Source organism: Sparus aurata, chromosome 4 (genome assembly GCF_900880675.1).
Source record: "Sparus aurata chromosome 4, fSpaAur1.1, whole genome shotgun sequence".
NCBI lineage: Eukaryota > Metazoa > Chordata > Actinopteri > Spariformes > Sparidae > Sparus > Sparus aurata.
In genome coordinates, this window is record NC_044190.1 from 22,559,500 (window position 1) to 22,586,181 (window position 26,682).

Below are 26,682 nucleotides of genomic sequence, written 5' to 3' on the forward strand. Positions count from 1 at the left end.
AGACTGGAAAGCAAAGACATTGTGGCCACCGACTGAGGAAACACGCCTGGTATACAAACAGCAAACCATCAGTCATTAGAGATTAGAGATACTAAAAACAGGATGAAGGAAACATTTTATGCTGCCGTGTTTGCCAGGATTCCCTGTAAAGGAGATTTTTAATCTCTCATTTGGAATATTGGACGAAACACAACCGAGTCAGACATTGTGGCTTTTGCTATGTGTTTTTGTGCCATTGTGCAGGCTATGAACCAATAAAACTCACACTCAAAACTGTTGTTCCTTCATTTATTTGTGAATATTAACAGCGTTTCTGTACAATAGGCTACAGTGAACTTAGAACTAAACAGACAAAAACTATTTTTACAGAAGAACTCATGCAGGTCAAAGCAGACAGAGCAACTACTTCGCAACGACTAGCAGCAGCAACGAATGATACGAAACAGACTCGGAATTCAGTTCGGAAACTTTGTTGTTAGAAAATCATACAAAAAGTAAAAACAGACGTGTAAGGCATTAGTTCGTTGGAGATACATGGTGCACTCGTTGGGGTCGACTGCACACATCTTACGTCTGCGGACTGCTCGACAAACATGAGGAGATGTTTAATCCTGAGATTGAAGTAAGCCAGGCTTAGTTTTTGACTGGAATCACAACTGCACCATTTACATTAACAACAAAGAGTTTTCAGTATTAACACTGGTAAGAGTAAATGCATATTAGGCTTTGGAGGATACAAAAAGATATCTGATGGATGAATTTTGTACTGTGAAGGAATACAATGCAACCATTGTGTCCAACAGAATGAGTAGCAGAGTTTTTTTTTTTTTTACTTGTCTGGTCCCTTAGAAAGTAGTTATTTATAGCACAATATATATTGTAACAATGACCAAACTAACACTGCTTGATGGTCACTTATTAAGTGTTGCTCGGTACAAAAAGAGAAGTCAGGTTTTGCGAGTAAACTGATAATAAAAAAAAGATGACTATAAAGTAGCTCTGAACACAAATGCTTCACGAGAGAGAGCAGAAGCAGATCAATAAATTAATTGCACTACAACCCTTCTGAATAGAAAAAAAAAAACAATATTTCTCTATCTACAGCAAAACTTAGTCACCAGCTAGAGTTATTCTTCTCACTCAAACCCTCTCTCACACGTATCCCCGACCAGGGTACAGGCAGTCCTGCTTTCTCTGAAATGAAGCTTGCGATTGTTTACGCCTGGAGTATACGGAGACAGCAGTGATGTGGAATCTGGAAACAGACGTACAGGCCGCCTGTTATCCGTGTGTGATGCATGATCGGCCTGAACTCGCGCACACAAGCTGATTATATCAAAACAGAAGAGCTGTCTTTTCCTTTTGATAAAAAAAAAAAAAATCAAAAAACGTATAATTGGTCCCGCAGCAAGTTGGAGAATCATTTTGGAGGATGAGACTTGAGCCTGCAGCCGCATAGAATAACACCACCAACACTCTCTGATCCCGCTGCAGAATGATGGAGGTACTTGGTTCTCAAAATGCACAGTTTGTAAGAGCTTCCTCTAAACTGCCAATCTTATAGCCCCGCTATAGATCAGTGGAACTAAACACTATGCAGCTACCCTTTTGAAAATGATTCTAAAAAAGGAGTAAGTACACATAGATGTGTTTCATATTTAGATATAATTAAAATCCGCAAGTGTTTTCTACATTCATAGTTAAATGACAGAAAAAAAAGCCAACAAGACGAACGACATCTGCAGCTGAACTGATATGAGTTTTCTAACCACAGTTAGCAGTCAAACATCACAGCTGAAGAATCACATGCAGAAAACTAAATGGATGATATAATAATGACCAACTCTTTTAAGGGTAATCACACCTAATGTCACATGTTCAACACTACTATCTTTAACTCTATCAGCACATACAGGGATGACTCATTTTCAGTCATAATGAATGGAGAGTTTGAAGGCATCACACGTGGAATGGTAACAAGCTGCAGGTACAATCTTTCCGCTGCTATTTCCATCGCAGCACCTTCTGATATATACGTACACATATTTTTATGGCACAGGATTTTTTCCTTCACTCGTGAAGCTGACTTTAAGCAAAGTGACTTGTTTTTCTCATGCTTTCGACACAGATCCTAATATAGGAGTCCATGCAGCCAGAAAAGATAACAGCGTTTTTTTTTTTTTCTCCTGAAGACAGAAGCCCTTGTACGTAGATGTTCTCAGCATCCATCCCTGGCTTGGTTAGTCGGAGGTGTGACGCAGTGAGCTACAGGCACTCTGACAACACCTCGTGTTTGTCCGTAGTCAAGGACATTTCTGACGGCGGCTCCGTGATGAAGCTGGCGCTCAGCTGGAGTTTGAGCCGCTCCACCTCGTAGTTATGCAGTTCCCCTTGTATCAGGTAGCGTTCCCGCTTAATCCGCGCCTTCACGTCTGACGGGATGTCCGGGATCAACCACGCCACGAAGAACTTCACCACGAAGACCACGTGCTGCAGAGGAAGAATGTTAAAATTATGGTGACGATATAATCAGCTTCCTTCATTAATACTGTGCGTTTGTTCTCTGAGTAACGAGAAGGGACATAACTGCGGGCTCTTACCTCCATGATTATTATGAAGGCCATTTTGGCTGCCAGGATGTGCCAGAACTGCATGGTGTGAAAGTACTCCTTCTCGTGGCCTGGAGGGTAACGGTAGTCACGGTATCTGTACAGAACAACAGGTAACAACAGGTACCATCAGCAGTGTTTCATTAACGTAAGCATTAAACAATGTGCGCTGGTACCAGAACACATCAGGAAATAACACAGAACAGAACAGAAGCTCAAACTTTGGAGGTGATAAAAGTTCTACCATTAAAGGTGTTCCTTCAGATATAAGTTACACTTTCCTGGCCAGTGATGACGAACATACTGCCATAAATGACTACTAATATCTGCAGAAATTAAGTTTTAACCCTCTTTAAACATTGATATAATACAACCATACAACATTGACATGGCTGATGTGTATTATTACTATTACTATCCGATCTGTAAAATTCCCTCATCATCATGTAATTAGGTTGACTCTCTGGTTTTAGTCCAATATCCACTCTTCTTTTTGCTCTATTTTCTAGTCTCATCTGGATCTTTACCAGCTCCCTTATGTTCGCCAACTAACATTGTCTGTGTGTTCATCCTGATGTACAGAAGGTTGAGAACAACTGCCTGCTGCAGGCCAAAACAATGCTACGAGACTGCTGAATCGAAACAGCAGCATTGCGGGCTATAAAACCAAAGCAGTGAGCTGAAATATGCTGGATCGCCTCACAGAGCTGAGGTGAACTGCAGCCTAGCGACAAATGCGACCGAGTGACTCCTGCACATCACACATAGTCACAGCCTGCTGTTCGTTAAGAATATGAAAAATAGATGTTTTTATCTCTTCCTTCTGGGCCTTTTCATCCATCCACTGTAGATTGTTTCGGCGCTCAGCAATGTCAGACCTTGTTGTGTGCAGTTTCACGTAGGAACTACTTTCTTTCGGTATTACCGGGCAGAAGGAAGCCTACATCTGCTCAGTGACGAGGGGCTACCTAACAAAGCTAATTAAGTTCACAGCCAAAGAAGACGCCACTGATGTTTAAATTCTACGCCGTCACAAGCACAAGCCTCTCGTCCACGAGAAGATGCATGCTTCCTTCTGCGCGGCGATACGGTTGGCAGAGACTTCTTTGGCCGATATCTTCAAAACCCGCAGTAACTCCCTCTCACTGCAGGTAAGAGGAAAACTATCTATTATTTGATTTTGGGGTGACCTGTCCCTTTAAGCACTAGTACCTGCAGGTAGTCGAGTTATCAAACCAGTAGTCGTGGTCCTCGGGCATGTTGCTCTCGGGTATCCGTGAGATGTTGTATATTGAGAGGCTGTTGTTAACGTAGCCCCTCATGCCATTACCGTAGGCATACAGGTAGACCATGCGGGGGATCATGTCAGAGGTGAACGCCATTATGAACGCCTGTGATGAAAGTCAGGAGAAATGCATTCAACATATACAAAAAATAAAGAAATAAGCACAGACGATATTCGATAAATAAACACTGATGAACATACACGACTACACTCACATTCGTAACAACCGACAAAATGGCCACCGCGTTGAGGATTTCCTGCCACGCTCCGATGTTTCGGGCCTTGGATGCCACTGGTCGCCTGAACTGTGTGGTGAACTTCCAGGCGTCCACCCTGATCTCCAAGATGTTGTTGCACAGAGCCAGGAGGGGAGCCAAGGGGAAAGAGGCCACGAACAAAGTGATGAAACCAAACTGGACGACTGAAACGGCAGAGCATGTGAGAAGAAAATGAAAATGTTCAAGAAACAAACTAACAAGAAAATGTCAGTGATAAAATTGGACTAGAGAAGAAGACAAATGTTATCACCTGCGATTTGTAAGTCTCATATTCACATATCGTTCAGCCAGTTATCCTTCTCTCCTGCCCAGATGCACAATGTAGGGTAAACAGTTTAGTAACTCACCCATCTCCAGGTACTCGTAGAACAATCCCAGCTGGCCGAAGTTCTGCAGGACGTGGTCCTGCTCCCAGCGGCTGTAATGGTTCTCAGGATTGTGTCTTCCCTTTCTGCTACTCCACCAGTTACGCATCAACCTGTCGAGAAGCCCACGAAGAAGACACTGACGTCAAGTTTGGGACTTCCAAAATGCCGGAGAGAGATGATTAGCTGAGTCAGCCACCAAAAAAAGCAAAATACAGTTATGCATAAGTCATTTAGTGGGAGCAAGATCTACATGTTGTGCACACAAGGCAAAAAAAAAAGTTATTTAGAAGATAAAGAATTAGAACTATCGAGCAGCATTTGTGATTCTATATCCTCTAAAACTCTTCTACAAAACATCTCTAAATAACTTTTGTGTCACTGCTTGTTGAAAAGACATTTAGCCAGTACACACAGTGAAAGGATCTAACTTGTCATATACAAGCCTGATGTACGGTCATTTGATGCCTGCGACGAGTACCGCCTTCTGTGAAGTCGTTGCCATCTGTGCGTTGGTTGCTCATGATTCAACCCATTAAAAATGTCTTTTTCTTGGCAATACATTTACATTTATGTAACATGTAAATCTCCCTCGTGACCTTGTATTTAACTGTGAGGGAAGTCAGACATGATCTAGATCTGCGTATCCTTTCTTTGTCAAAGAATATTCTTGGTTTTCTTAAGTAGGGCAGCAAGAACTCCATTCTTTCTGCGGTGAAAATAAAACTTCATTTACTGACCTATCTCCGTTTTGTTGTAAATGCCTTGACGTTGGCATACATTTGTTTAGGGAGACTCTACAAGCACTCGGTAGATGCTAACTTGTACACACAACATATTTTTTGAAAAGCATGAATAAAATAAAGGCACTAGAAATCTCCAAAATGCCATCGTTCAATAAAAACCTTCTGTTGTTGTGGCAGATAAAGTTAATAATAGATCAAAAGGTGAAGTATTGGGTGAAGAGCACAGACTTGATGGACTCACGGCAGAAGAGCTTCCTGAATGTTCCCCCACAGTTGTTTTCCAGCCATCACAATCACCAGCTGCGTGGTCAGCTCAATCAGACAGCCTCCAGGGTCGCACTAGGACCGAAGCAGGTTTTGATTTTATAGAGTACGCTTTTATTTGATGCACTTCCTTTTGGCAGCAGATGAAAAATTGTTAGAGGAAAGTCGTTAGCCTGCCCTTTTTTTTGTTTTACAAGAAAGCTCACCTCCTCGTTCCTCAGTTTGCTCTGTTTGCCGAACATGTATGTGTAGTGACCGGGATATCCCACAAATTTGCCTTTGAAGAAGGCCACGTAGAAGCAGGAGGAGTAGTAGTTGACAAACTGGAAAAGGAACATCTTCATAGTCAGCCTGTTTTCATACTCGAGGTGGGTCTTTGGGATTTCTGCAGGAAGCAAAAGGTTTGAACATGTCCTCTGGTTACAGTCAACACCAGATAGTGGATGAATGTAAAAATGATAAAAGTGTCTGTTTCCTGCCTGGCGTCTGAACAAAGACTCTGATTCGTTGGACGTTGGATTAAATCTTTTTACCCATATCGGTGATCCACACGGCCACCCTCTCGTAGAAGAAGTTGAGGATCATGATGATGACAAAGTTGATGCAGGAGGCAGTGACAGAGGTCGCCAGCTGTGGAGTGATGAACCTGCCCACCACCTGGATCTTCCTCATGGGGTCTTTGATGATGCTCGCGAAGGCAGCATACACGGCCAGCCTGTACGCTATGACCCCGATGATACAAGCCACTATCAGGGAAATCTGTGGACGAGCACACACACACACACGTAAAGCTGCTGATGGCGAGGAACATTACTCACCATGTATTACTGTATATAGCAATATAACACATGCACACAGGAACATTCAGTTACCCAGAATAAAACGGTGGCCGCTGAGAGGCAGAAGCGAGCACACTTGCTGGTGACAGGGAGGTACGGCTCCATTTCCTAAAAGATCAGTATCATTTATTGTTTTTTCAACCGGATCCAAGTCGATATCTGTGCAACACAGAGTACATAGTTTTAGTCATATTTGTGTCATATTGTTTGAATTAACCGTTTGAAGCACCTTAGTGATCTTGTTGAGTCTCCTGTTAGTGCATCGGATCTCAAACTCAGGCCGGATTTGAAGCTGCTGCTGCTCCTCTTCAAAGTCCACCAAGTCCCACTCGTACTCCAGCCGGGCCTGACGCCGTTTCCAGAACTCCAAAAACAGAGTTACTGCCAAACAGGGTTTGAGGAAAGGAAATGTTGTAAATTCCTCAGCATGGGAGTCACCTCTACTAAACAGACGTATTATGAGAACTTTGCCTAAACTGACTAAAAACAGAGTGTCTGTGTTCAGTTTAAGGTGAGTAGCGTGTTTCAGTTGTTCCATTACTCTGTTGGACTTCAGTGTGCTCAGCAGCCGTCCCACTGCTTAATAAATAACAACATAATTGTGCTGGCAAGTCACTCTGGGCTGAACCAGTATGGATGGATGAAGCTTGGAGCTTCGGTGTGAAAAGGCTTTAACTGTGAAAAATCTGTCTCCCATGGGGGGGGGGGGGGTCACTTGGATCTCCTGCAAAGGTTAAACACAGGAAGAGCTGCATCGACTTGATACTCACCCCAAATCCCCATAAATATGGCAAAGAATACCGTCCCCTCGTTATCAAACAGATGGGATTGCTGGAAGAGAGAATATGGAAAAGTTCCTCAGAGGAGCAGGAGACACACTGGGTCGACATGCTGCTGACTCAGCAGGACACGATTTACCGCAGATATTCGAGTGTGTTACTTGTTTCACACACTAACAGGTAGTGAAAGTCAACCACGTAATTACTGTGTGCTTAGTTTCAGAAGTGTGTCTTACCCAGGATGACAGGCAGGTAGAGTTGAGCCTCCAGAAAGGGCACTTCTTATCACAGAGTGGACACATCAAGATGCTGCCTCCAATACTGGCGTCACATATTTCTTTGCTAGAGGAAGAAAAAAAAGAGAATTTGAAAAGTGTGCCAGTTTAATTCGAACCCTTCATGTGAATACAAAGCAGTGTTTTATGAAAGTAGGTCATTTAAAAGCAGGTTTATGCATGTACCGTCCAGCGATAGACGGCGATCATTTTATTGTAATATCAAAACAAAATCTATCAAGTTTCAAGGCAAAGACCGTCATGGATTGGGTTTTCCGGTGTAGTTGTTATTTCCTGTTATACTTCGTGAGGTTCATGCTCATGGTTCATGTTACTTCATCCCCTTTGTTTTGTTTTCCCTCCTTTGTGATTGTCCTGATTAGTTTCACCCGTCTCTGATTAGCCTCCTTGTGTAATTACGTCCTTCCTCTCTCTCTCTTTGAAATGAAATGGTCAACAACCACATATGGCTGTAGTAATCTAGCCTCTTATACTTTGGGCCATATGGTAAAACAACTCCTTGGTGCCCTCTGGTGGTACTGACCTGGATATGTTGTCGTCATAGCTGAGCACTCCATAGGTGAAACATATGACGCCCATGACAGCTGCGAAGAACAGCATCTCTGTGTAGAAGCCGAGCCAGGCGAAGTAGATCCCGATCTTTTCCCCATAGTACTTCCTGCAAGCACACAATCAAAACCGCACCTTTAGCTCAGAGCAGAGTTTCCGCCAGACAGAAAAAGAAAAATGTGACATCCTCTGTGGAAAAACAAAAGATGACAGCCTTCGGGTGCTGCTTGTTTACCTGATGAGGTTGAGAGGTTGCTCTTTGTAGAAACAGAGAAATCTGGCCCAGTGCCTGTACAAGTTGTAGCGCTCACTCTCGCATTCTGCATTTCTGGCCCTTTTCCAGTAACGACACTGAAAGGAGGAGAAAAAAAATACAGCGTATGCAGCCTATGAGTGAAGACTCTTTGAAAAAATAAACAAAGGGTTCTCAGCAAGAGGGTGAATGATGAATCTTTCTTAAAATAGTATTTTACAATATCAGATTTTCCTTTCCTCTTTTAAATAAGTTCCCGAAGTGGGACATGCACATACAAATGACACAAATGTGCTTGAAATGAAAGTCCATATAACTTTTGCAGTCCAGTTTACAACTATAAATATCTTTCTCTATGTAATGGTCTCTCTAACAGTAGCAGTAAAACTAACACTGACAGTAAAATGTCCTCGCCCTACAGAGCTGCTCCTATCAGTGTGTTTGATTATCACGGACCGGCAGCACTTCAGCGTTCTGTGTGGCCAACTACTTAAAATGGAATTGGGTTAGTTATACTCAAAGCAACATATCATAAATCTTGCATGAGATCGCATGATAAAAAGCAGTAGCTGAACACACTTTTCTCCCTCTGTAATTAAGTGTAAAAGTAAAAAGTAAAAAAAAAGCTAAAGAAAAAGCTGAATTCAACATGAGTAAATGTACTCTAACATGTCTGCATATTAGTGCTCTTTCGTCCGTGTGCCTTACATCGTGAAGTGGGAAAGCCGATGTATACGTCCCGTTGCTGAGAAGTCGCTTGATTCCCGTCTTGTCTTTGTCTATCCGACCCTCTTTGTAGTACGGACAGCGAGCCAGGATGTAGAACACCTGGCAACAGAGGAGGGGATTTATTAAAAGATGAGGCCTGAGCTTTTTTTTTTTAATTGCCGAGTGAAACATGACACAAGGTCATTCTGTCCAGAAGACTTGTGAGAGGCAGATGGACTCTTACCAACTAGAACATCAGAGGCAGGAGATACCTGCAATGAAATATGAGAGACCTGATTTAAGAGGAGGTGATACTCACAATTCTGTTTCTTGTGGAAGGCGGGAAGAAAGTATCCTTGTTATTGATGAGGAAGAAGTTGGTCTTGGTCTTGTCAAAAGGGTAGGTGAAGTAGTCCGCCGCTGGGTGCATGATGTGCTCTGGCAGGCGGAAAGGACGTGAGAGCCACTCGAGAGGGACGTCCTGACCGTGGGGGATATCACTCTCCTTGAAGGGAACTTTGATCTTTAAGATGTCTGCATAGGTGGCCAGCACGTCCCACGGAGCGTGAATCTTCAAGAAATACGTCTTTTGGTCTTTGGAGTCCTGAAACAATTACAGACGGTGAAGAGGGAAAGAAATCGTACAATTCATGGTCACTTTTCGGGGAAGATGTTTCACACAATTTCAGTACTGTAATGTGTTTGTGACCGAGCCATCCCTTTAAGACAGTTTTCTGAGGACCACTCTGTGCCTCGGCAGACTATCCACTAGGTGGTGCAAGTGCTCTGTGGTTGAATTCCTTACTGATTTGTCGTCTGTCTCCAGCTCCAGTCCTGCTTTCTCAAGGTTGGCCTCAAACTCCCTCCTTCTTTCCTGTGGATAAACACACAAGCCACAAGCATAAGAGCCAGACACACACACACACACACACACACACACAAAGTCTTAACATGTTTTCTCCTTCACACATCCACGTTAGAAACATTTAACATAGTACAAGCTTGTCTTTAAAGATATGTGTCAGTTAATTTTCTCTCATTCTTCGTTGGGTTACCTCTCATACTCTTACAAATTCGTCAGACAGGAAGAATGGGAAGTGGGCGTGGCTTTTCACACAAATCGGCTCGTATAAACTACTGTTATGGACTGCAAAATGATTGACTGAGGTTAAGATAGTTGATTGTTGATTCTCATTCCCCCAAAGACCGCCAGCATTTGACGAGTTGGGAATGAGATTACCTCTCTTCTTACAAACTGGGCCTCTAAAAATGTCTTAAGCTGTTTTATAAAGTGATTTTTGAGAAGTTGTATGTCAGATCTTTACGCTACCCTACAGATTTGGTCCATAGTAACAAAGAAACTAGATCACAAAGAAGTAAATGCTTCAACCTATGAGCACAGTGTGATCTTCGGTGCTGTGGTTGTACTGTGGAACTTCACTGTGTGTGCAATACAGAGTCTGACTCTTGTATTTATTCAAATGTTAATTTACGCATCCAGCAGTTAGACAACGGCATTATCATTCAAAATGTGCTGCTTTTTAATTATTTTTTTATTACAAAGCTCGTCTAAATACAGTGAAAGGATCAAATACTCAATAAATACAGCCTGTATTCAGAAAATGTACGTTCAGGACTTCTATAAGGTTGTGATGTCACAACTATACAGTCAACACCTTCACACAGGCCCGAGAGGGATGACCAATCAGGCAGGGAGTGTTCAGACAGAGGGTGAATTGATGTGATGCACGGAAGACTGCATGAGAAAAAGGTGCTTTTTTTTTTTTTTTTTTTTTTACATTAACCCATGAAAACATCTCCCAACAGACTCACCAAATTACGGCATCAACCTGAAAAATGAGCGTCATACGACACCTTAAAAATCTGTTCATTTCACTGATTTCACATATCTGTGGAAAATATGTATTCAGAGTCCCACTTCCTCTTTGTAGTACCATGTATTCCTGTTCTGGTCATAAATTGTGAAATAATGACAACAGTCTCACAATTAGTCATTGACAGCACTGTAAAAATGCTGAGTATTTGACTACTGGCAGCTTCTGTGCTCCACCTACCTGCTTCTTTTCTCCATCTTTGTCATCTACATAAGACAACACAAAGTCTATTCTTCGAACTCCGTCCCTGAAGAACACGGTGTCTCTGTTTGGTTGTAGCTTGTCCGTCTGAAGGACAAACAACAAAGACAAAATAACACTTTTTAGCTTTCTCACAGAGTGGGAAGTGAAAGCATCCAGGATGACATGCCATACATAAAACACTGACAGAGCAAGAAATGAAGCTGGCAGAATCCCGAAGAGAAATACACTGATAGGTATACTGTACTATATAGAGAAAGGCACATTGTGTCCCAGAATAAAACATGTAATTTGAGTTACTGTATGCTATTGATTGGCCATTCACTTGCCAGTGCACGGGATAATATGGAAATGAGAGCATGCTGTTTCCCCTGAAGAAGTTTGGTGAAGTTAAGAGGGAGGCCGTTCTGACTAGAAAAACCACATAAAAAAGGACATTTTGGACACTGTACAATCACAGTCTGTCATTATACAAAAATGGTTGACGGCGGAGGAGGAACATGCGTTACATGTTCTATATTAACTTCTGCATTCCTGTCATTTTCTTAACTCTCAAACTTCCTCGATGTTTGTATTTACTCCCATCAATGTGAATACTTCTGCCTTCGTCATCTTTAGACTAGTAACATTGATGAATATAAGATACAGTGATCTACAACATGTGTTTGAGTGTTATCAGTGTCTAAAACATACAGTGTGTGTCTTTATTTGTTGTGCTCCTGCAATTATGTGGATCGGTACCTCAATGCATATTTCATTATGGCTACATTTAGGGTTGAAGTGTAATCCGTCAGTTCACCTTTGCAGTTTTTCAGTCTTTAAACTGACAGGACCTACTTTACTCAATTAAATAGCCCATTTCTTCTGTTTTCTGAAAATATGATATGCCTTTGTAGACAAAGTATAATCTTATGAATCTGAACTTTAAAATATAGAGATGCACTGATGCACGATGCCAAACTATATTAACGTATCCTTAAAAATCTGCACTTTACTTATTCATATAAACATGCTTTTGCTTTAATATGACATTTTAAAAGGTACACTTTCAATTTTCAAGTCATATTATGATGTCAGTGTTTGCAGCCTGAAGCCGCCAATTTGCAGTGGTGATATCTGTCTGCTATATGTTTAACAAGGCTTTTTTTCGTGAATGCTATAGTAATACACCGTATACTACACAGGGTTAACCAGTGCATGGAGTAGCCTGTAGTCTACTGATCCCCACCCAGCTTGTTTATCAGACCCTCACATCCAGTAACAGACCTTCCTTTAACAGGGGTGTGGCGACTCTGCTCATTACCATGTTATTGTCGAGACCTAATGAGTACATTAAAAAAGTGACTGACAGATTAGCACTGATAAAGAAGTGCTCTGTTTACGCACTGAGTCCTGGAGTCATACATCTCAGAAACATAATATAATCAGTGTTACGAATTAAGGCGGATGCACCATCTGCTTGCTGGCCTCGCTGTGCCACTGAAAAAACCAGCAGACTGACAACAAGGATCCCGTTTGAGCAGCGACAGTTTATTTCTGTCTCGCTGTTAGAGAAATGACAGTAGCTTTCTGAGACTCAGAGGTCTTGTGACTAAGCGACGAGGGTGGTGATTCAACAAAAGGTCAAGTCATCTAAGCCTGCGAATTTAAACAAACATAAACACAGACAACACAATAATCTTGTGACTGTGAGGGAAATTAATCAGGACTTGGACCTCTTTTATCTCTAAAGTTTCAGGTCATCCAGTGGTGAACTGTCTGGCAGCTGACTTTCGTTAAAGCGAAACCTTGTGCTAATGTTAACTGGTGAGCTTCAGAGGTGCTAGTTGGCTGATGTTTCACCTACAGACCAAGCCCAGGCGAGTTGGTTCCTCCTGCTTCCAGTCTTTATGCTAAGCTAAGCTAACTGGCCGCTTGCTGTAGATTCATATATACATACCGTACCATACCGATACAAGATTGATCGAGCTTCCCATCCTGAACAATTTGTGAGCAGCCAAACACTCAAAGACACATCTGAACTTACTTCCGCATGTCCAGGCAGCGACGTTCTTTCCGATAATGGAACGCCATTTCCATTGTTTTCATCTGCAAAAAGAAATGAAAAAATATAATATAATATAGTATAATATAATATAATATATTGCCTTATGCTGTTCAATAAACATACAAAAATGCAACAGTCGCATGTACAAGAGTAGGTAGAATATGCAGGGATTCAAAGTTGAAATGTGTGTAGAAGGGTTTCATATAATCACTCATATACTGAGTATCTTCAGTGTGTAATTGAGCAATAATTGTTGAAATGTAAGTCATTATACAATATGTACGAACAGCAGCAAAATATAATGTTACTTGATTTAGTTAAAAACTGTCAAACAACTGAAAGTTGTCAGTTTTAATGTTTAGTGAGTCTGATTTAGTGTGTCTGTGTTCATAACATGTTACATATTTCCTCCCTGACACTTTTCATAGATGTGTCTCAAATAATGGAAGCCTTCTCTTTGTATTTGCCTGTAAGTTGTGTTGATGCGTCATGTTATTGTAGTCCAGGTATTAGCTCAGTCAGGATCAGTTGCTTCTGAACAAATGACAACCTTTGGGATTTACTAATTTAAAATATATAAAGGCTTAAACTCATGCATAATGAAGGGTGTGGGCGGTGACAACTAGACGTTTATAGCAACCAGGTTTTGTGCGTCCCACGTAAACTCCACCCATGCTCCACCTCTTTTGCCTATTTTGGACTAGTTTGGAGTTAAGGTGTGTTGCATTTGAACTGGGAATTCGTCATTTCCGAGTTCTCAGTCTGCATTTCAACTGAAGCACCCCCGGAGTTGGATTTTGGAATCAGGAAGTTGGACCAGGCCTGACCTCAAAATCTAAGCTGGCTGTTTGATGCATCAACAGCTGAGAAAGCTCTTTGTATGGTCTATAGGGACATGTTTGTATGTGCAAAATATTGTGCAATGCATTGTTATCAACTAGTATTGCTAACAATGGCTGTCTGACTACAACTTGTTTTCCCACTTGTTGTGCTGCAACACAACTAATTTGGCCGGAGCGACGCCCAATGAGCGTCACAATGGCTCCCTGAAACCTATGGATGGCGCGCAGGTGGTCGAGTGGTTAGAGCGCATGCCATATACGCAGCCGACCCCGGTTCGATTCCAGCCGGAGGTCCTTTGCTGCATGTCACATCCCCCTCTCTCTCCCATGTTTCCAATCTGTCTACTGCTTAATAAAGGTGGCTATGCTGAAAAAAATCTTTAAAAAAAAAACCTATGGGTGAGGTCATGGAGACTATGTCCACATCTTGCACAGACTTTGATCTGAACACAAGCATAAATAAACACCAGAGACCCAAAGACCAACAGCTGCTCAAACTAAATGTCATGTAGACATGTGCACATTTACAAAGTTGCAGATTTTATACAAGAAGGTAAACATCTCAATCATCTGTTTCTCCTTTGGCTTTTCGTGCACCCACAACCAATGAGGGGAAATAATAGTTCCAAATCATTATGAAAGATAAATTAAATACTGTCGAAATATGTTCATGCTGGCTTGACAGGTAGACAGTACATTATTAAACCCTCTGACAGATGGAGCAGGTTTTCATCTCTACACGTCTCTCCTACATCCAGTAATTTAGCTGTGCTAAGTTGGGCTCTGTCTATATCCATGCAGGATAATAACATGTTTCACTAAGAGCTACTGTATCCCTTTAAGAGTATTCAGCCAGCGAATACAATTATGGCCGTGCATGCATCTCAGACAAGCTCAATCTAATAAAGGCCCTATAAAAATCATGCAGTCTCTTGGCAACATCAGGAGATGCAGACTCTTGCCACATTGGTCAGAGTTTATAGGAACTGAGAGAGAGAGAGAGATGAGAGGCACAACGGCAGCGGTCAAATCACACACACACGCACACACACACACACACACACACACACACACACACACACACACACACACACACACACACTCCTCTCCACTGCTCATACAATGACACACAGCATTCCAGCAGAGCCTCCCTCTCCCTGCGTGGCAGACTCTGGCAGAGGGAATGTGCTCATGTAGCACTGCTCCTCTCACCGCCTGCTCCCCTTTTAATTCCTCAATGGTGGGAAAGCGGCACTTCCTGTGGGGGAGGCTGGATGAAGGCATAAGGGAGGGGGAGGGGCCTGGGCTCGTGGTTGTACCAGTAGTCCTACCACAGTCGATGCACAAAGGACACAAAGATCTCCAGCCTCCTTCAGCTTCAAGTCAGCCGCCTCTGATTAGACACAATGATCTGACAGGCAGCAGTGAGAGCCAATGGCAGCGGGGGGACTGTGGCGTCTCCATGTGGAGGCTCAATAATAGGCCTGGAGACTCACTACCAAGGAATGAAAATAAGCCATATCAGTTAGAGGACAGGAATCCCTGAGTACAGAGGTTAGATGACACACTGATTTTTCCACTGGGCTCGTGGGAAACATCTCTCCCTGTGCAGCTGAATTTTTCATTATTCTCAGCAGCTTTCTTTTTTTTTTCTCTCTTTCCTTTTAGTCTCACTGTTTTTGGTCTCATTCCAACTGTGAGCAGCCAGTTATCGCCGCCTGGCCTGAACAAACACAAGCAAAGGGCCAGCAGTGTGTAGTAACTGCTTCCACAGAGAGACAAATACGTGGAGGGGTCATACTCGCAGAGGAGCCGCTAGGACTCAAGATACTGGCTGGCATAAAAGTTAATTCACTAAAAATGACTACTGCATATTCATTCACGCCAACATTACCTTGGCAACAGTTGCTTTGAGGGCTTAATGAACTAAATTACAGCTCATTTAGCAATAAAGCTCGTGCACTTGTTTTTCTAACACACTTTCCCCCCCGAGCAACCCAGTTACACTAGACTGCCGTCTATTTACAGTGTATTCTCGTGAGGACGTGTCCACCAGCAGAATGTCATTGTGGTAAAGAAATCTGCCAGGATCCTCTGGTGGGCTCAAAGTGACACTTTTAACCACAACATCAGAGCGAACTCTGGCCAGCAGAACGCAAAAGATGATGTCAAAGCTCAGATTCTGCTTATGATCTGATGTCTTACGATGCAATATAGGGGTGTTTGACATCTTTTTAAAGGGATTCTAACCCATTTCATCTTGTTAATGTAACAGACAACTTACCAGCACAAATGTGTCGAATAAAGACGCTCTTAAACAGGAGTTTCCTTGTGCAGAGAGACTTTGAGCCTTAGCCAGGAACACAATCAGCTGGTCTAATTTTCTAAATACCTCTAATTTTATCCAGAGAGGAATGCAAAACACATTCACGTCCAACCACAGTAGTGAAAGTTCGCTTAAATGAGCGCTTCAGTGATTTCTGTGAAGCTGGGAGACTCACAAGAGACAGATTCAAAACAGACCGGCCAGAACTGAAGCAGAATTTTGTTCCCTTGAAAAGTTTGCTGGACCCAACATTTTCCATGATGCAACTCATTTGTTTCTCATCTTCATAACAACCTGACTGCTTTTTAAATAACTCCCATGTCTTTTAAACTCCACAGCAAAGGTTGTACTGCAAGCTTTTGTTTAAAATGTGTGCCCCCTCTAGTCAAAGAGAAAATAACTTGACCTATCAAAAAAAAAAAAAAAAAATGTTTTACTAAGTTTCATTTCTAACAGGTTTGGTGTGTACGATAACTGAATGATCCTCTTTTGAGGATGACAATCTGGATTATAGGCTGGAAGGTTATCTTCAAATTCCCTGAGCCAAACTGAACTGAAAGGTACACAGACAGTGCCAATAAACAGGCAGTGCTAGAAGATAGCAGGTCATGTGTATTTGCTCAGTCGGTTTAAAGCACTGGCTTTTGGGAACTTTCACAACAACGGGAATGCCCAAGCAGGTAAGGATGGGCTTGGAAACAACAGATAATTATAAAGTAATAATACTCATCACTCCTTCATAAAATAAGAATCATCTTCTGTAAACCAGCAAAGACACAAACTTCACTTTAAAATCAACCTGTCGGCAGGAGTACACCTTCTGTATGAGCAGTGGGAAAGCATTTCTTCTGTCTTACCACACTTCTTTTCAAATCTTCTCTTAAAATTGGGAACCTGCTGGAGGATCCCCAGCGATATTCCCATCGTGGGATATATGTCCGACTGGTCTACAATTGCTTCATTCGCCTCCACCAACCAGTGGATTGACGTTGACAGTCGGGGGTGATCAGATTTAGGGTCCAAAAATCCTCCCTCACTCTGCCTGATTAAATATATCGGTGGGGGTAATCTACAGCGCAGGCCTACGGTATACAGCTGAATAGGAGGCCACTCATTCCAATGTGCTGATTGTGCACAGAGAGAAAAACAGCAGAGGCCGTGCATTCTCCCTCCACGCAAACAAACCCACTATTCCCCAGCCAAATCAGGCCACAACGCAAGTTTACGTAACCTGATGGTGATCGCCTCTGGAGAGAAAGATCCACCTCAATTTTCTCCACCGCTCGGACAATCATCGCCCTCAGATGAGACAAAATTAGTGCTTTACAGTTTGTTTTACGAGCCAGCATGTGTAACCTGCAGGAGCGCAGCCCTCTTCAGTGCATCCCAAAGTGAGTCATCAAAACAAATGTTATGAAAGTGAAGCTGCATCTCTTGATCTGAACCGACATCCAGGGTGTAGTTCCTGTCTTGACAAGAGGATGTGAGGGGATATCTTACCTGCTCACCCACTCGTCATCACACAAGCACAATACATAATGCTTATCTTATAGTATCAAGAAGTAATCTAAACATAAACATAAACTTGTTTCCATTTACTCAAGTACTCTATTTTGAGATGCTTTACTTCAGTTCTTCAGCTTTTATCATACGGTATACTTCCATCCAATCCATTACATTTCAGAGGGGAGTATCGCACTTTTACTCAACTTCACTTGTTTGACAGACAAATTATACTATTATACTTGTTATATGGAGCCCTGGGAAGTAAAAAAAAAAAAGGAATTTAGAGAGATGATCCTAGCAAAACCTGTTCTCATGCAGGATTGGGCAAGTTGCTTTCGTTACATTACGTTACAATATTACTGTCTACGTGGAGATATACATTACTTACTACATTCAACAAAATGTCCAAATAACCTATATGGAACAACTTAATAGCCTAGATCTTTTTAAATAAACAAATGGCCTTGGACACAGGATGAGCAGACGGACAAAGGATCAAAGTCTGCTATATTATGAGATACGAATAAATATTTTCAATTGTAGGCTTAGTCATATGAAACACAATAGACCTATACCTTCTATAATGTAGCCTATAATGACATGACAAGACAAAAATCTCTATTTATCATAGTCCACTGAACAAGGAATGCATGCATGTGATTCAAGAGTGCAAATTAAAGTGCGCTCGGGGGATTAGGCTTCATCCTCAGGCTCATTTCAGTCACACACTTTACAAAGAACTGATAGGCATGTCTATTATTAACATGTGCGGTGTGGTTGGATTAATAAAAAAAAATAAAAAAGATTAACTCTTCACTTCGGTCGGTAAGGCAGGTTGTAACGCCATTTGTGACATAACATTACTGAAATATTATTAGTAACACGTTGTATTACTCCGGTAACGCTAAAAGAAATAGAGTGCTGTAACTAGTTACCCCCAACACTGTTCTCAAGTCAAAAATACAGGAGAGAAAACAGTTGAGGTCGGACCTGGATCACCAAAAGGTTTTTGTCTTTCAGAAATGTGGCCTCTCAGGGCTTCCATACAACCACTCCCTCCAAGGGAAAAAGTTTCAGTAGCCCTGCCTTAATGCATCAGTAATAATAACAATATCAATATTAATATTGATATTGTGTTTACTATCCATAATGTATAAACAATATTGTTGGCTGATGTAGTGCTGTGTCAGAGGCCAGTGTGTCGCTTCATGAGGATTGTTCTGCTAATATGTTTGTACTTCCTCTTAAGTTAAAATTTGATTGCTGGACTTCGACTTATAATGGAGTATTTATTTATTTCTATTTTGTTTTTCTTTTTAAACTTAAGCAAAAATATATCAATACTTCGTCCACCATTGTCCACCAGTTGTGGTGTGAAGAAAACTGAGTAACTGATGGTTGATAAAATAATCAGACAACAAACCAAGAAAATAAAATAATTCAATTTGAGGTCCTTAAATCGTTTGACATAAAGCTGTCCTGCTTTAAATCATTGATTTGCAACATTGCTCACAATGGTATATTGCAGAGATATACAAGAGAGAGCAAACACGGTATCACCAGTATAGCAAAGTCGATGTACTGAAATGCACAGTACATCTCCTCATGGTACACACTGTCAAAGCGGACACATCATCACATTCACATGCCACTCTACAGTATACAACTGCATGCACCAGGGCAGATTTGACACTCCAGCCATGAAAACAGGACACAGCACACTTAACTACCAGGAGCCAGGCTGTGCAGATGAGATGAAAGCTGACAGAGCAGACAGACAAACAGACATCTGGGCCTGATTAGCAGGCTAACCGGAAAAAAGCGGTGTGGAATTAACGGAAACAGAGATATGCTCCATTGTCGAGGAGGGCTGAGCACGAAGAGAGAGCAGGCAGATACAGAGGGAAATAGCCGAGGATGACGGACGGACAGACAGGCGTCACATAAAGCCTCTGATCTGCCCGTACCTGAGTGCAGGTTGATCCTGAATGCGGTCAACACCGCGGGACCATCTTTAAAAGGACAGACAGACAGACAGACAGACACAGGTTAGTCTTATACAGTAGGTCAGGAGAGGTGAATATGCATGTTGACAGTGAAAGAAGTGTCACGACACAAAATAGACGAACCAACGCAGAGAAAACAGTGTTTATCACTCATGTTGATCCGACCGGTGCTGCCAACTGCAGCAGAGCATCTAAACAAACAGCGGCAATAACCCTGAAAAATGACGCTCTGGGCAGTGTAAGTTTGATTCAATAACAAACCAAATTGTTTTTCACTATGACTCAAAGCAGGCTGTGTGGGTATGCACTGTCTGAAAAAAAAAATGAAAAAAAGCACCAATAGCAGCTCTTGTGTAGCTCCTCCACGAGGCTGGCACTCAGCTACACCGCCCTGCTCACCCCTATCAAACACGCACGCTGATTTCACACTACCTCCTCAGATAGTCACCTGACTGACTCACCACAGCTCTGCATTACGACAACTTAAAACCTTTTTTTCTCAAGGGAAGTGATACAAAACGTCTCACAGGTTGCGCTGACACGTCCCTCCAGGCGGGAGCAGATGTGTTTAAAATATTGATGTGATAAAGGTTAGCACTCTGGTGGCACTAAAAGTCATCCACTGTAAGGAGAGTGCCTGTCTTTGTCATAAGAGTTCATCAGGAGGTGCAACTGAAATAATTACAGTTCACAGCAAAACACATAAGTGAAATGACTCCTGATCGTCTAGCAGGCGTCGGGGTGCACCGTGATCTGCACTGAAACCACAACATCCTGAGATCGAACAGGGCAAAGCTCTTTTTTGACAAGACATCCTCTCTATCGCTCTACCCCACACTTCCTGTCAAGTCAGCTAACTATCTACAAAAGGAAAAATGAGGCAACTACTACAGTCAAATATCAGCTTTGTTATTAAATGCATTAGGCATTAAACATACAGTTGTTGAAGGTTATGAGTTTAAAAGATAATTATTTTGGAAACAGCAGTTGGCAAAACAATCTCACCTCACGGTCTGTCAAGTAGCCGTTCTTGTGCTCTCAATCATTTCACATGATTCATTCATCAGCAAATGGAGTTGGCTCTGATGTCATGGAATTGTAAATCACCAAATGTACAGAACAGCTACTAAATGGACCTTGAAGTAAGACTGGGTGATATGGCCTTAAAATAACATTGCAGTATTCTTAGGCTATATCGCGATATACAATATTTCACATGTTCCTCAAAAGCACTTAACAAACGTGTCAAAATTAAAAATCACCATCAGTGGTGTGGATATAATGACTGAACAGTAAAGGCAAGTATTACAACAAATAGAACAGTGACTTTACTGTTACGCAGCCTTTACAAGCAAGAAAATACAACACTTGTGCCCTATCACGATATAATGATACTTATAATGTAAAATGATATATAGTCTCATATCACAATAACAATATAATATCAACATATTGCCCAGCCCTACCTTGTAGTTGGAAAAATTGTCAAAAAGTGAATAATAAGTGCCTAATAATACAAAACAATATGAGTGGTGCCTTATATTAAGGTCCTTAAATGTTAAATAAGTCTTGACAAGTTTTTTAATTACTTTTACTGTTATGCTGTTTATAAATACAGTGTATAGGCTGCTAAAGAATGTTAATAAAAGCCTTATGAGTATCTTATATTTGTATAATTATAAGAACCCTAGAAACCTTGCCACATGTCTTGAAATCATTATCATAACATTTAATAAGTGCACGATAAATAATTTAATAACCTTAACAATGCACATTTCTCTTCTGGTAGCTGCATAAAGCATTATCAACCGCTAATTAATGTAAAATTATGTATTTATTCATCTTAATAAAACAACAGAAAAGTTTAGTAGAGATTCAATGATGAGTTAGTGTTCATAAGTTAATTCTAGGTTAAACTCATTAAATGTGTTTGTAATGCTGTTACAAACAATTATAAGCAACGTATAAGGTTGTTTTAACATTACTTGTCAGTCCACAAACTGTTGATAAGTATCTTATAAATGTATTAAAACATGTTTGTGATGCTGTTATTAAGGCGTATGTGTCTTATTAATATCAATAAGCCTCTTATACGGACTTAAACGGGCCCAGTTACCTACTAACTAAGAGATACTACAAAGCCTTAATATAAAGCATTCCTGTGGTCTTTCTAGTGACTAGTGTGTTCTTTTGGGTGTGTGTTTGCATCAGGCGTGTAATGTCCTGACCAGTATCACACTCTTATCACCAGGATGCCGTTGTCCCGAGAGGGACGTGTCCTGACAATCCCCGGATGGCCTGAGCGGTCAACAAATGCCACAACATTTTGAGCAACAGGTCATGAGCAGGGTAAAGGGAATGATGCTTAATCCTACGTAAATATCTTTCCGATAGTCCGCTGTAAAAGGCATGTTTGTCGAAAAGAGTACGTGGTTAACACAGATTAGGACGCAGAAAGTCGCTTTCTTGCTTGTCTTGGATGATACGGAACTTCTGACCTGGTTGATTGGTTTTGATATGACGCATGCGACATGACAGTGGGGTTACAGAGGCAACTCTTACGGAGAGATACTGTATGACAAATATAGCACCTTTTGACCCTCCTGTTCCATAAACAGCTCACATAAATAAAACATAATTCAATGGTCTATGCAAGTGTTTGTTTCCCTCGTCTAAGTGTTTCATGCACTCCAGGCCAGGCAAACAGGCCGAGGCAGAGGGAAGACACAAACAACTGTACTGTAGTGGTCTTCTAGTTTCCTACCATGTCTTATTTAGTATCATGCCTCCATCAAAGGGGGTAATACAATTACAGGGCCGGGTCTCCATGGCAACTCCTTGGCTTTGTTTCACCTAAGGCTGGAAGATGACCTCATTGGCTGGTTTGCAGATAGAGTGAGATCACCTTAAATGGAAGCAAATCCCTAAAAAGATGAGTAATTGCGATAGCGAGCACTTGAACGCCGAGTCACTCGATAAGAATTGTTGCATGGCTGTCCCTGACAACTGGAATCCTGCGGCTGAAAAAGCTTTGAGTCCAATTATAATAAAGGGATTTAGGTGTTTTAAGTTCAGACAACCATCCACCGAATTGTATATCATGTCACAGTGCATCTGGTGTTCATCCAGTGGTTCATCAATGAGGTCATGCACACTCCAAACACACAAGGTGAGGACAGACCACTTCCTATTCTTTCTCTCTTCCCTCTTTCACATGTGGCTGGAGGTCTGCACCGATAAGAGCCTGAACAAAGCCCCCGGAGAACTAAGACCAGTCTATTAAGCCATCACTCACTCTAGACCAACATGCCGTTTTTAACAGCCCACTGATTAAAGTAATAAAGAGCGCTGTTATTACAAACTGAGGTGTGATTGTGCTGTTATTATGTTCAAATAACACACCGCAGTTCGATAAATGACCTGCAATCTTTTTTCATCTCCCTTAATGTTCAGTCAGGGATGCAGCGCTATGGGTGCTACTGAGTGATTTCATCAAGCTGTTAGGTAGACATGTAGGGTTTTGACATACGAAACTGCAGATGTCGATAATTGTAAAGCTGACACATTTTCAAAGTGTTCAAATATTGAAATACCTTCTACACTCAATTGCATTTCTAACAGGATAGAAAAAAAACGATTCCTGCTCCGCTTGAAGTTTGACTGTTTTCATTAATTCATCCAAAAATCCAAAACACATATTTTTCCTCTGAGCTGTGTAGTTTCTCCGTCCATCGAGATTATTTTGGTGCGAGTTGCCAGGTTTGGGAGATATGAGCCATGTGGTTGCACGAGATAGCACCAGAAATCTTGACCCGGTTACTCAAGATGATCTACAGACCTTTTGCAAGCAGGATATAGGAAACTATTTTCTTTTCACCTACACCACATTGCAGTAGGAATGGCGCATCTGCTCATGGATGAGAGGCTGATGGTCGTGACAGTGCCAGATGTAAACATCGATGGCTTCTGCCTCAGCTGAGCTGCAATGTTAGCTAGCTAGGTTAGCTAGCCTTTCATCCATGAGTAGTGTGCCTCTTTCTTTGTAGTGATATGGAGAGAAAGTAGTCCCTACATGAAACTGTTCAGGTCTGTGATTACCTTTTTCAAGCACCAGAAGTCACCTGCCATCCAGTTCCATTCTTTATTGGGAGAGTGCAAAAATCTCTTCAGCCGATAATCTCCAAAACCTGGCAACTCACATACAAACAATCAAGAGGGACAAATGCAGATGCACTTCAGGTAAGATGAAAATATGTACCACTGGTTTTAGGATTTAGAACTTTCATCTCATACACTACATGTAGCTCTCCAGGGATGTCCGAGTCAGTTTGCAAGAGGTTAAGTAAGTTCAGTGACTTTTCATTCAGTGATCAAGACATGCAGAGCTCATAATAAACACATGACGGACGACAATATTTACAACATTTTCTTTAGCTAGTAGGTTCATTATCTTCAAATCACATTCATAACAGCGCTGTAACTAAATCTTAATATATACACTGCTCCTAAAGTAGTATGATGCACTTAATATATTAGAATATATTGATTATTAAAATGTGTATTCTGACTTATTCTATATTTGATCGTCCAAAACAGAACCCGTGAGCAACTTTATCTTGCAAACTTTAGTCTCTCATTCTCTGAGTCGTCTTCATGTCAGTGTGGCACGGCTCTTATCACTCGAGAACCAGACTTTTCCAGTGCAGGGGACGAGCAGGGGTCAAAAGATTACGCACTTCCTGTATCTTAGAGGATCCTGCATGTTTGCTTTTTTAATGTTATGGATTCCGGACCTGCAGGTTTCTGTTGCAAAGCATTGTGTCTCCTGACCATAACAGTTAATGAGAGGATAAAACAGGTTGAAATGAGGACTTTTACCCCCTGAGATAAGTTGAGGTATGGATTATGTGAGTGGGGATACAAGTGTCAGGACATCCAGAGACCGTGTTAGCTTCACTTCAGAGCCGTTCACTTATCACTGTGCGTCACACTAATCTTCTTTGTTGGAAAAACAAGTTTTTAAGATTCATGCATTGTTAATTAAGGCCTTTAAGCGAGCCTCACATTATGGCAGAGCAATGTTTCACCACAAGAGGTGGCCTTTCCGTGTGCCCACACTTTCCTTTTAGCTGTAAATAGCTGTATGACATTTCAAGTATTAGGGAGAAAACAACCACTTACGTCCCCGATCCTGCAATGAAAAAAAACTGTTACCTAACGCAGACTGAACTAAAGCAGTGATTCTCTGCATTTCTCCTCTGTCTGGCAGCTTTGTTGCATAAGAAAGCCACAACAGATAGAGATAACGCAGGACTTAACGCCGACAGCCCTCCACTAGTATGACATATGGAGCCTAATGGAGGTGGGGACTATTAGTCTCCGCTCATGTTCTGCTGTCTCCGGAGATTTTACGTACATGAAAACCACAATAGATGTCAAAGCAATTAAATCACATCACCCCGATGTCTGAAAGCACATCTGTGACTGGGTTCCCTGTCCAGACCGCTCACGACTGTTGTTTGAAACCACAGCGCTGAAAGTCGTTTGCAGAACAGCAAAGACACAGTGAAGCCTGACTGCTCATCTCATAGGAGGTAATCCCATTAGATCTGCTACCGCCTGACAGATTCCAGAGAGGAGGAGAATGGATTTGCTTACTCACACACCTCACTTTCTGATCATTACCCCTGAAGAAACATGTAAACGAAAATAAGCTTCTTGGGTTGGATATTTTACTAGGTCATCTACCTACATTTTACAGTTGTGAAGTCTGATGCTGTGACTTTAATGAACACAGATCCCTACAAATCTGCCCCAGTTTGGACACATATACCTGCCGGTGTGACCTCAGCGACCCTCTGCAGTCACAACTTTTGAAGGAGCGTTCGTGCCACGCACAGCAAAAACACTTGATACGCCCACAAACACAAAACACTCCTCCTGCACGCCTGGTGATGATCTGTTTGCCTCCTGGCCTGTCATGGGATCCCTCGCATACAAATTGAACACACATCAGCTACAAAGAGACATGTGCTGGGGAGGCTGCATCTAATGTTGGGTTTTATCATCCCGCCTGACAGCTTCCACTGGGATCTGACATCCCTGACCTCTTGACTGAGATGACTTTAATTATAATCCAGATCCTCCACACAGGCTTATTGAGTGTGATGTAATTGTGTGGACACTCGGTGCTTAGGAAGAGCTGCACTCTAAGAAAGGAAAAGTTATCTGGTTAAGCTTTGGGCAAAACATGCACAAGTAAACAAATTATAGAAAGTGTAAATGTTACCTTGACTTCAACATTATACTATATGCATGATATAAATGTAAAAGGATCTCATGACCTTTGTGTCCTTGAGACGCATCCTTTAAAAGTCATTTTGAACTGGATTGTAAAAGTGATGCCATGTCTTCTTCTGTGCTCCTTCCCCACCGGCTACTACACAGCCTTCATGACAAACATTACAATCTGTCACAAGACACACGCCTCCTAACCCCCTCTCTGATTAAAGGTCAATGAGCTGATCTTTATTTGAATTACCTCCGGTCTGTGAATCTGTCGCGCTCTGCAGCTCGATCAAAGTTTCATCCTTCGCCTTGCCCGTTATTCGTCTCATAGCGGCGGCCAGTGTTATTTCTCAAGGCTTCACCTCCTCGGTCAAAGGAGCAGCTGAGGGGCTGGTGGAGGAGGAGGAGAGCGACGAGGACTCCACCGCGCAGGTAATCCGGCCGATCGCACGCCCAAATCACTGGGTTTGATTCAGATCTCTGGATGGTAGATGGATCATGTTTACAGTAATAAAGCGGAGCCTTCAGTGGAGCTGAACCCTACTGAGCTGCCTGGCGCTGCCCGAGACGAGCAGGCGGGCGGGCATAAAGGGGAGGGGC

General features: G+C 41.9%; 1 protein-coding gene across 2 annotated transcripts; it reads right to left on the reverse strand.

The window, feature by feature from the left end:
• Positions 1-274: 274 nt before the first annotated feature.
• Positions 275-26,660, reverse strand: ano5b (anoctamin 5b). 2 transcript variants are annotated; one of them, XM_030413559.1, is made up of 21 exons: positions 26,336-26,660; positions 19,756-19,800; positions 13,094-13,155; positions 11,047-11,154; positions 9,777-9,845; positions 9,291-9,575; positions 8,972-9,091; positions 8,246-8,361; positions 7,985-8,119; positions 7,402-7,507; positions 7,157-7,217; positions 6,616-6,767; positions 6,420-6,494; positions 6,081-6,306; positions 5,754-5,932; positions 5,525-5,622; positions 4,520-4,650; positions 4,110-4,315; positions 3,822-4,000; positions 2,601-2,706; positions 275-2,490 (listed from the first exon to the last, which is right to left on the reverse strand). In XM_030413559.1, the coding sequence occupies exons 1-21, from the start codon at positions 26,409-26,411 to the stop codon at positions 2,266-2,268; spliced, it is 2,760 nt and encodes a 919-aa protein (XP_030269419.1). In that variant the 5' UTR covers positions 26,412-26,660; the 3' UTR covers positions 275-2,265. The 2 variants fall into 2 exon arrangements, with proteins under 2 accessions (XP_030269419.1, XP_030269420.1); XM_030413560.1 differs by lacking the exon at positions 19,756-19,800.
• Between the last annotated feature and the right edge of the window lie 22 nt (positions 26,661-26,682).

Excerpts from the sequence above, each read along its gene's own strand:
- ano5b (XM_030413559.1), bottom strand. The coding sequence starts at position 26,411 with ATGAGACGAATAACGGGCAAGGCGAAGGATGAAACTTTGATCGAGCTG. Across the intron at positions 6,495-6,615 it reads GACTCAACAAGATCACTAAG|GAAATGGAGCCGTACCTCCC; the intron begins GTGCTTCAAACG and ends CTGATCTTTTAG. Across the intron at positions 2,707-3,821 it reads GATAACTCGACTACCTGCAG|ATACCGTGACTACCGTTACC; the intron begins GTACTAGTGCTT and ends TGTTCTGTACAG.